At 37.2% G+C, this 11,557-nt stretch overlaps 1 protein-coding gene across 8 annotated transcripts in view; it reads left to right on the forward strand.

Moving 5' to 3' along the window:
- The window catches only part of LOC108244848 (cAMP-specific 3',5'-cyclic phosphodiesterase 4D-like), an 83,618-nt gene that overhangs the window by 49,621 nt on the left and 22,440 nt on the right, over positions 1 to 11,557 (forward strand). For 3 of the 8 annotated variants that reach the window (XM_037981945.1, XM_037981946.1, XM_017431363.3), the window contains 3 exons: positions 7,830 to 8,012; positions 8,464 to 8,508; positions 9,637 to 9,673. In XM_037981945.1, coding sequence (XP_037837873.1) covers positions 7,830 to 8,012; positions 8,464 to 8,508; positions 9,637 to 9,673 — 265 coding nt within the window. Of the gene's footprint in view, positions 1 to 657; positions 1,900 to 7,295; positions 7,435 to 7,829; positions 8,013 to 8,463; positions 8,509 to 9,636; positions 9,674 to 11,557 lie in introns of those variants that run through there. The other 5 variants (XM_037981947.1, XM_037981948.1, XM_017431361.3 and 2 more) reach the window with 4 other exon arrangements.

Raw genomic sequence — 11,557 nt, forward strand, 5'->3', positions numbered from 1 at the left:
GGTGCCTGTGGTCATCGGGGCCCTAGGGGCAGTCACCCCCAAACTGGAGCAGTGGCTACAACAGATCCCAGGAACAACATCAGAAATGTGCAGTTCTAGGCACAGCCAAGATACTGCGCAGAACCCTCAAGCTCCCAGGCCTCTGGTAGAGGACCCGAGCTCAGAGGATGAAACAAAGACCACCCGCGGAGGGGGAGAAGGGAATTATATATATATATATATATATATATATATATATATATATGAGACACTTATTTGACTAGCCTTTAGCCTAGCCTGGACAAAGACTTTTGCGGATTCCTCCAAAGTCCACGCTCTGTGACTGATGTCATGCTTGATAACATACTAATGATAACTTTTGACAAAGCATTACCTTAAAGTTGAATGGATATTTTTGCACATGAAATAGTTTGAAAAATGTTTTTTTCAAACTGAAGGACAAGCATTTCTTGAAGGAATACATATCACCTGCTGCCTTTCATGCCAGAGTTTTAGACAAAGATCATCTTGTTATGAGAAATGACAGAGTTAAAGTCGTTTTGATCAAACTTTGTTAATAATATAACAAATATTCTCATGCAACATTGTGAGGTTTTGCAAAATCTGTTAGTGCCTTTTCTCCTTTAGGTGATAAGGATGACAAAGCTGTAAGCTATAAAAAATTTGAGGCCAAACAAGAAATTGAAAAAGTTGCATTCTGCCATAGGGCATCAGAAAGGAGCTCCTATTATCTGCACAAATTATAAATATAAGAAACTGTTGTGCAGGTTGTAATAAAAAAGGAGTCTCTGGTTAAACTGACAAACGTACAATACAAAACATGATGTTATCCCATATCTCCTGTATCCTACTCTGTATTTCTTTTTAACACAGTCTCTTCTGCCCTATGCTATTTCAGCAGCGCCCTCTAGACTCAAGAAGTAACAACAGCAGCAGAACCAAACATAAATACGTTCACTGTGTAAACCCAAGAATACAACAGAATTAATTTGGCAAAGCAGTTAGATACTAATTGAAGCACAGATTTTATTAGTAGTATATTAATTTTCTCATAGATCTTGTTAATGCAACAATGTCATTACAAAGTGACACCTAACACAGAACAAAAGCATATTTGTCCCCCAAAAGTATAAAAAAGATCATGATACTGTGTCCAAACAGCTGTTGTTTAACTGTTTCAAAATATTATGTGTGAGAGAAACAGAAAAGAGAACGAGTCAGAGGGAGTAAGGGACTGAAATAGCTCTAACATTTGAGAAAGACAGGAACTGTGTACTGGCTCTGATCCCATCCCCTTCCTTAGCTCCGACCTCACTCTGAAACCTGTTTCCATTTGAATGTAATGCACACTTGCTGAGTTACAAACAAACTTATTGGACAAACAACACACACACACAGCTTGCACAAATCTGTGTTCAGTAGAAGGGGTGCAGGAAAAATTTGCTTGAGGACAGGTCTCTCCTCTGCGGTTAAAGGTGCAGCAACTAGAGGAGATCAGGGAGAAACATAAGAAGATAGAGGGAGCAGACAAACAGAAAGGGGAGAGGGGGTAAAGGTCAACATGGCTACGCCACATTTAGACTGAGCGCAATAAGAAGAAGTCTGCATAGACTGCTGGGGGAGTGTAAACCTAAGAAAGTTTTGTTTTCAGGACATACTTAGTTCAACACTGTATGTACAATTTGAGGAAAAAGTCTTCTTTTTTACAACCAACCAGCAGCAGTCCTAGATCTGCTGTCTGGTCCCACCAGAGGTGATGAGTACTCCTGGGAAGCCCCGGAGAGCCGCACATCATCCCGAGAGACCGAGGCAAATAAGGAAACAGAACCGATTTCACAAAGATGAAAAGCCGAGGAGAATAAAGAGGAAGAGAACAGCAGAACCAACAAGAGAAGGATGGTGAGGACATGTTAAAGAAAGATGAGTGTGAACAAACTGTGGCTTCTTTTAATCTGGAGCGGAGTTGCACTGTACAGAGCGGGAACATTTGGGGCTCATCATGTGCCGTCAACAGGCCTATTGACGTCATATAGAAATACAGGGGGTAATTAAGAGCTAAATAATTCTTTTCCAGTCCTTTTTGTTTTCCTTTGTGTCTTATTGTCTGAATACTGAGTCAGCATTCACACTATACGTTTCCCAATTATAGTTTGTTTTTCATACTTTTTTTTTTTACTCTAACCATTTTAGGTTACTTTCAGCAATTTTAAACAGTCATATTAAAATGATGCTTGAATTTTGTTTTTTGTAAATTTTATACTTTTTGAATTATTTAACTTTTTTTACATTTATTTTCCTCATAGAAATGCATCAAAATCTCTTTGTGATCTTTGATGATGTATTTCAGCATACTTGGCTTAATTTTTAGCTTCTACCTATTGTTCTGCTGTTTTCAACGTTTCGCTTTTTTCTTGCTCATTGTAGCTTTTGTTCTGACTTTTTTAACTTTTACAATTCAGTTTTGGAGTCTTCAGCAAATATAGCAGTCACTCAGCCCTCAGTTTTCACACTGCACATTCACATTTTTCTAGTGTTGTCAATGATGTCTTACAAACATCAATATGTCACTTCACAAACTGCCTTCAGCTTTGAGAACCTGAGCATAAATCTGGGCTCCTCCTGAGGTCAGAGGTCAGTTGCAGTTGAGAAAATACCGTTGGAGTCCCTTTACTGTGACTGTTAGTCTTTTTTTCTGTGTTGCTCTAAAATGAAAGTGGGCATCCTCCAGTAACAATGAACTCAAATTATAACTTTGTGATTTTTCTTTTTTTTTACTCATTTAACTTTTAATAAATTTTAGGTGTACCCTAACAAGTACTTAACTTTTGGAGTTAACCCAGTTCAAATTAAGCATGGCAACCACTAATCTTAAAAACAAAAATCACACCAAAGTTAGTTCAGTATCAGTAAATCTGACTAAGGTAAAGCCTTGTGTGTTGGGAAAAGGTCAGTTAGCTGTGACAACGATCTTGAATTAGGTTGACTCCAAATGTTAATGAGTTGTAAATGTACAGCCAATGATTAATTGATGGATGTTTGACTAAAATCTGTCTAATGGTTTATGAGATATTTTGCTAACAGACAGACAGTGGTCACTAACAGTTAATGCCCAACTTTCAAGCAAAAATGTTGTACAATGTATAGTGTTGGTTAGTGGTGTATGTGTTGTTGATGACTTAGACTTACTACCAGGGGTGGAAATTAGCACCCGCCACTGGCCAAATGCGGGTGAATTTGATCAACACACACGCCACTGTGGCGGGTTGGCAATTTGAACAGAAAAGGTGTTATTTGTCATCTTGACATATAGGGGGCAGTAATGTGCTCGAGTTGCTGCTGTAACGTCGAGCCGCGTTCCCCCATCAGATACGGTTGCCCCTGCGTCTCCGTGCCGCGTACGCGGCAAAAAGCGCGCGTTCATGTTCAACGCTCGTAACCGCCGTGCTGTGGTCGCGCTGCAAGGGAACTACGGAGACCGTGAAAGGTCAAACAACTTGTTTTGGCGAAGTTAACCCACTGTTTTGCTAGCGTGATAGACAGACAGACAGACTCTGTTATGGACAATATAGACTGTGTCGACAAAAACAGTTAATAAATAAAATAAATAATGACTTATCTATTAACAGAATTGTGTAGAGGGGCAAATATTTCTCATTAAAAAACAAAAAACATAATTCTTTTAGGAATGTAAAAATATTACAACAGTTCACTGCAAACCCATATGATGCACTCGATCCACTACAGATTACATGCAGTCTAACACAATTAGGTGTTGTGATGAGAAGCTATTTTATTTTCTGTTTTTTAAGAGTAGTCGATGGAAGAACAGATGGTTAAACAACGTTTTTTTTTTAAACTAAATTAATGACGTCATGACCACCATGCGAAATTTAATTTAATATGTGTAAAATTAACTGAGTTTTACCCTTTTTTGTGTTGGCTAATGTGAATTAGCCAATATTTTAGGGATACCTGTTGTGATGTGCAAATAATTTAGTTACTTTAAATTCAGATTTAGAATAATGACTGCATGCTGCAGGTGGTTAGGACTGTTGCCTCACAATAACAAGGTTTCAGGTTTGAGTTTCAGCTGGGGTCTTTTTATGCAGACTATAAACCTGTGCATGTGTTTTCTCCATGTACTCTGGTTTCCTTTAACAGTTCTAAAACATGCACGTCAGGGGAATTTGCCCATGTCTTTTCATCTATCTGTCTGCTAGCAAAATATCTCATGAACTACTGCATGCATTTTAATGAAACTGTCAGAAAGTAATCACTGGATGAACATTTACAACTTGTGAACTTTTGGATTCAACCTAATTCAAGATTCACAGCTAATCAGCCTTAAAAACACAAAAATTGCTATATCTCAGTCGAATTTTCAAATATTGAGATAGATTTGGTGTGGTAGTAGCTGAGAATCATCCTCAACACATAACTGAAACACAAATACATCTCATAAGATATCACAAGACTGTGCAAAATGCTATTTGCAAGGTGTGACCAAAACAGCTCTAGTCGTCATTTCTCAACATAAGATAATCTTAGACTAAAACTCTGGGACAAAGTTCAAGGAATGCTCAGCGTTTCATTTTCATTTCTAATGTAAACACCACAGAGTCTGACCAAACATAGATGATGAACAAACCAGGGATGTAAAGGCCACTTTAAAAAGGCAAATGCAGATTAATATGTATGAAATTATAATTTCTGGAAAAAACACACATTTACTCTCATTGTTTTACAACTATTTTTACTGATAAAATAAATATTATTGGCCTCGCTAGATACTGCACCAGCTATCCGAACAGCTAAACAATCTTGAACTATGAAGAAACTCCGGACAGCGATGACTGGTTAATGAAGTTTACTTCAGTAGTAGTTCAATTTGTGAAACTGTAACATACAGGCATGCAATGTATTACAATCTAGGCTTTACAGAATGATATAAATAAAATAAAGGACCAACATGGCATTGACTTTCAATGAAATGAGGATGTTAGCTAGCGATTAGCAACAAGAAATTAGCATATGAAAACGGACTCATTAGCGTAATAATAACGGGCTATAAACATACAACTTTACACAATATCATCATATCATGCAACATTACAGGTGTCTCAATATTTTAACCAAGTAATACTCACAGACAATGCTTTAACAAACACCAAGAAAGAACCAGGAGGAGTGTGGAGCGGCCGTTCGATTCTGGGCAAAGCACTTCCTGTCCATATTCTTCTTCTACTATTAACTTAAACAATAACTTAAAGTGACCACAAGGTGGCGTATTTAAACTAGTAATAACACTAGCAATATTATACACAATAAACATAACAATAAAGTTTCAATCATGATATGTCAACAGAAGCAACAACAATATTTCTTTTTACTAACATTTTTTTTCTTATATAATTAGATTCATGAGGTAGGATTAATCTGTTTTAAAAAGGCCAGGGAAGTGATTTTGTCTTCCTGCCTTTCTCCTGTGTCAGCTGCATTGTTCTTCAGAATTTGTTCTGATACCTCTGGCTATACATATTTCAGGTGTACTGTTTCCATAGTTAGATACTTTGTAAATTATTTTTTATTAAAATTATAGTATCTTGCCAACAACAATTACAGTAGCTGCTGGATTTTATAAAATAGTAAAACTACTATAAAAAGCAATTACAATACCACAGTAGCAGCTGTATTTTATACTACAGTAAAACTACTGTAAAAGCAGCTACAATAGCATAGTTGTTACACAGTTGTTTGCATAGTGAATGGATTTATGTTTGGTTTTGTTGCTGTTGTTGCTTCTTGTCACTAGAGGGTGCTGGATTATAAGGAGCACTGTCATTTTTTGAGAAAATTGAAGGCTTTTAAGTGTGCCATATAGTCCGGAAAATACGGTATGCAAATCACCTGTGACTGCAGTGAGAGAAGTTGTAGTTCCTGAGTTAACAATATTGTGTGTTAATGATGTTAAGATGATAGCTGCAGAATTTGTTAAAATCAACATAAACATTGAAGCACCACAAGGAAACTCCCAGGTCCTGTAGTTAATTATAAACACTGAATCTTCTGTATCTATTTTGCCAGAAACTGTCTACAAGCAACGTTTTGCACAATCCCCACTAACAGAACCTAAAGTTAAACTAGTCACATATGTAAAAGATGACCTACCTGTACTGGCTACAAGGGACAGGTAGCCAGGTAGGTCACTGGCTACAGTGACCTACTTGTCACTATAAGCACTTTGAGTCGCCTCGTGCTGAACAGTGCTATATAAATAAATGTACCTACCTACCTACCTACCTACCTACCTACCTACCTACCTACCTACCTACCTACCTACCTACCTACCTACAAGCTACAGCAAGAGGAGCAAATCAGAACAACAAAGTACCAGCATCATTCTATATAGCACATGTCAAACTCCATTCTTTGGGGACCGCTTGGCTGCATGTTTTAGATGTGTTCTTGATTCAAAACCCCTGGTTTAAATTAATGATTTGTGGAGTGCTTTTGGAGAACTTGATGATTTGGTTAGGAGGTAATTAAACCATTGGAATCAGGTGTGTTGGAGCAGGAAAACCTAAACCTTCCAGGACAGTTGTCTTTGAGGCCTGGAGTTTGACACCCCTGCTATATAATGAAGAACAGATAACGACTACTGGGCCTGGACCTGATTAAAGCACTGCAGATTAACTTGTTCACAAAGCTGGCTAGTGCCACACATTAAAGCCAGATGGATTTAAGCTCAGCTTACTACCAGTTGCCTCTTCCACTGACAGCCACAGTCTCACTTTCATAAGACACAAGGGACTTTTTTAGTTCACACAAGCTCCTTTTGGACTTGCTTCAGCACCATCTTCTTTTCAAAAAATGATCTACACAGTTCTGAAAGATTTGTCAGGAGCACAGAACTATTTGGATGATATTATTGTGTATAGGCACTGAAAAAAACATCATGATGAACACTTACAAGTTGTTCCCATTATAAATTTTACAAAGCTGAAATCTGAGACTTCCTCCCCTGTTTAAAGTTGGTCTCTTTTGTTTGATGTAAATGGCTTCCTTCATCCCCCCTCCCCCCAAACCAAATGTCTTCTCTGTCCAAAATATGGACGTTTTTATCCTCAAGAGTATCCCTTATGCTTAAGGTATACCACCCGATTCAGTGGTTAAATTACCTCTTCATGTTCTACAGAAGCCTGTTAATCACCCATTGATTCAAATCAGGTGTGTTGGAGCAGGGAAACAAGTAACACAGGCAGGATAGTGGCCCTCAAGGACAAGGATTGGAGACCACTGATTTAAAGCCATCCTGTGGTTTACTAACAGACAAACAGGACTGACTCCAACAGGTGAGCAAAGATCTGGGACAATGAATAGGACTTGGAGTAGGTGCTGTGAATGGCTCTCAGCTACAACCCCACCAAATTTTAGGTCAATATCTTTAAAGTTGTCTGCGTACAGCCATCCTTGCATTTTTTTTTAGGTCAGTTAGCTGTTGCAGCTACCTGGAATTGGATTGACTTCAAAGATTAATCAGTTGTAGAGGAACATCCAATGATTACTTTCTGAGTTTTATCAATGTCCTTCCAGTGGTTCTTGGGATATTTTGCTAAAACACACAGGGAAAATCATTTCCACCTGCCTTCCAAGTTTTGGCAGTGATTGATAATAATTTATACTGGTCAATTGGGTTTGTATTAATGTGAGTAGGATGAGATTACTTCTTACATTTCCTTTTCATGTTGTTCCTTAAAATCTATCTGCTGTTCACTTCATAAATCTTCTTTCAGCAACTAATAATCTCTCTTCTTGTTTTTGTGTTAAAGTTTTGATGTGGAGAATGGATTATCAGTGGGACGCGGGACCCTGGATCCTCAGGGGAGTCCCAGTTCTGGTCTGGTCCTGCAGGCAAACAGTCAGCGACGGGAATCCTTTCTGTATCGCTCTGACTCTGACTTTGACCTGTCACCCAAATGCCCTTCCAGAAACCCCTCCAATGCCAGTGACCTGTGAGTTCACTTCCTGCGCTCATAACACATGTGACACTTCATCCACATTAAAGTCTGCAGTTCTTCACATGTTTAGTTAGGGCTGAACCTCATTTTCTTTCTTTAGATGATTCCATTTTCTTTCAGTCATTTATTTTACCTTACATGTGGTGATCTGTTGGTAAGACCTAACACATAATAAAAAAGACCTAGCTTTTCTTAAAGGAATACATATCTTTAAGTTTGACTTTTAAAAGCTTAGATCATTCTTAAAAAAGCAAAACAATATAACAGCCGGCATATGCCTGAAACCAGATGTGCTAAAACTGTACACAGTTTTAAAGAAGTATCTATTTTGTATTAGATTTTTTTTTCCCCCTCCAAACCAGACACATCATGGTATGTAAACAGCTTCAGGTTTGTAAGCTGTCCCAGGTCTCCTTATGGACTCTGGCATGTCTTTTTTTCAAAGGGAAGAAAGCTTGAAGCACTGGGAGGTCAACTGGTTGTCATCTCGGTGAGAAGAACATGATCAAGCTAAATATTTAAAATAAAACTCACCAAATCTTTCCCTGAAAGCCTTCATCTGCTTTCCTTCTGGACAGCTTCATGGATCCTGCATTTCCTCACTCTGTCTTAATAAACAACTCACCTGTGTTACTTGTCAGTCATATTGGTTTTGATTCTTTTTGCATGTAATACAAATAGCAACTAAAGCAATGGTATTTTCTGCAAAAATGCAGTGTGAATGCTGAGTGCTGGATGACTTTGCTGAAGAATCTAAAACTCTGTTGTTTAAGTTAAAACAAACAAAAAAGCTAAAAGCAGCAAAACAGATGCTAAAAATTAATTGGCAAAACAGATGTCAAAATTACTAGCACAATAGATAAAAATGGTGTGTGTGTGTGTGTGTGGGGGGGGGTGATAAAGCTAAAATTAGCCAGACAGATGCTAAAATTTACAAACTGTAGCAAAACAGATGCTAAAATAAGGGAAGCGTGTCAAAATTAATCAAACATTAGTTAAGGAGCTAGACAAATGCTAAAATCAGGAAGGCAAAAACAGAGTAAGTTTGCTGAAGCAGATTTCAACGAGAACAATGTTTTTGAAGGAATTAGAGATCTCAATGCATTTCTATAGGGAATTTTATTTTAAATAAATTTAAATATTTAGTATATTATAGAAGTTCCAAAACCTTTGGGAATAGCACACTATTCCAGATTGTGCTGAACATTTTGATATATGACTGGTTAAAATAGCAAAAAACAGTTTGATTGCAAAAACATACAGAAGAAACTATACACAGGAAAACAACTTTGTGAATGTTGGCCCAGCACTCAGACAATAACACTTTGAGCTTTCCTTCATCCTTCACAAACCTTAGTTCTTCCCTCACTAACCATACTTTTTGCATGTTTGATTCTTTAAAGATGATAAAGAATATCTGATGGAGTAAATAAGAACCAATGGTCTTTTGTAGTTGCCTAGCTGCAAAAATTATTTCTTTTTTCAATATACTAGAAGTAATTCTTCACATTAATGCGTATTTTGGTTTCAATTTGTTAGTGAAGTGGATAAGTCTTTTTGTCAAATGTTCCTGTTTTTACATACATTGTCCTCTTGTGTTTCTTTTTTCTCACTGCAGACATTCAGAAGACATGATAGTCACACCTTTTGCACAGGTGGGTCAACAAAAACCATTCCAATTGGGAAGTATTTTTTTGTTTTGTTCTTATTCAAACATTTTCAAAAAATCAAACCAAACTGTTTACCTTTTGGCAACAAAAGGCTAGATTATTTTAAAATGAAAACATTTTTGTGACTAAGTCAAATCTGAAAAGCTCTTAAAGTGTGAGCAGCAGAAAACTGGTCATGCATGTTCACTTTTGTGTCACTACAGTGTTTAATGTAGGAAATATGACAAGTTTAAAAGACCCTTCAGTTTCAAATTTGAAGAAAATATTTTAAGCTAAAATAAAACTATGGAAGCTTTGGTTCTAGGGAGATTTGAGAGGAAAACTAAGTTCTATAGCAGTGAGAGAGAAACTTGGTGAAAGAAGACAAAAATGCTTAGATTTAGATTTTTAGTTTGTATATGTACAAAACAATATGTGGGAATAAAAATCATTTGTTTGCAAGAAGTTTTTTAAAACTTTGACAATTTAATTTTTAAACTGTGTGATCAAATGTCAGTTGAACATTTTGTAGAAAAATCTGAAAATCATAAAATTTTGTGATTGTGTAAAAATGTCAAAATGCTAGTTCAGGCATATGCATCTGGTTTGTCAAAATCCCATCAATCTACATGTATTTTTATCTGACAGGCTTTTGAGAAATTTGTCTATGTTCCTGATTGAGCATGTCTTGTTTTAATGCTTCTTGGAACCCTTCAAAGCAAAAAAAAAAGAAACGCACTGCAAATCGCACAAGCAGATTAATCAGTGTTGCACCAGAGCAGAGCCTCGTCTTATTGACAGAGCCAGGCATCCTACTGGTGTTGTCTGACTCTTGCATGTGATGTGCGTCACACTTGTGCTCGGTTTACACTCTAAAAGAAGAGGAGAATCCAATACTGCTGGATGACAGTTTCAGATTTGCATGTCTGCTTATAAGGGTGCTACATGGGCAGTCCTGACCTTGCAGCACACTGTAAATTTTCTCTTGATGCCAAGTTAGAATTTAGGATGAAAAGACAGATGTGACATAAAGGAGCATCAGCAATGCTGTCAAAGCAGCAGAAAGGGAAAGCAAAATACCTCCTTAGTGTCTTAGTAGAGAGGATGAAAGCCATACTATCAAAGGCTAATTAACAGTTAAGAATGAGGAGTATTTGATTGTATCAAAAAATATATTTCTGAAGAAATTTAAAAGGTGCTAATACAGCTACTGCCTGAAATTTAATTCAGTTCAGTTAATTGATATAGTGCTAATTTGCAACAAAAGTCAGCTCAGGGCACTACACAAAAGAAAAAGAAGGAAAAAAATTCACGAGTCCAAATCATGAATCCAATTAGATCTAGATTTAAATCCAGCTACAGTCAATTTATTCCTATTTTAATTCAACACATTCATATACAGTACATTGTAAAATGTCAATTAGTAAAAGTTGTCTATCTAAGGAAGCCAGCAGAGTGGGTCAAATCTTCATTTCACTGCAATCTCCTATCCTGAGAAGCACATTGGTAGAAACAGGAAGAAACCTCCAGCAGAACCAGAACCATGCTCAGGGGCGGCCATCTGCTGCGGGACAGGAAAGAGACATAGACAAACAGCAAGTGATCCAGGTGTAGTTTCTCTGGGGAAAAATAAGGAAAAACACAGGTTAATGACATCAATAATTGCAAAAATAAATATGTTTATATAAGAATATGCATATAATGTCATTAAAGCTTGCATTGTAATGTGTTTATTTATATGTTATATATATATTAAAAAAAAAAATCCCTTCTCACCCTCCGCGGGTGGTCTTTGTTTCATCCTCTGAGCTCGGGTCCTCTACCAGAGGCCTGGGAGCTTGAGGGTTCTGCGCAGTATCTTGGCTGTGCCTAGAACTGCACATTTCTGGA

Source organism: Kryptolebias marmoratus, linkage group LG20 (genome assembly GCF_001649575.2).
Source record: "Kryptolebias marmoratus isolate JLee-2015 linkage group LG20, ASM164957v2, whole genome shotgun sequence".
Lineage (NCBI taxonomy): Eukaryota > Metazoa > Chordata > Actinopteri > Cyprinodontiformes > Rivulidae > Kryptolebias > Kryptolebias marmoratus.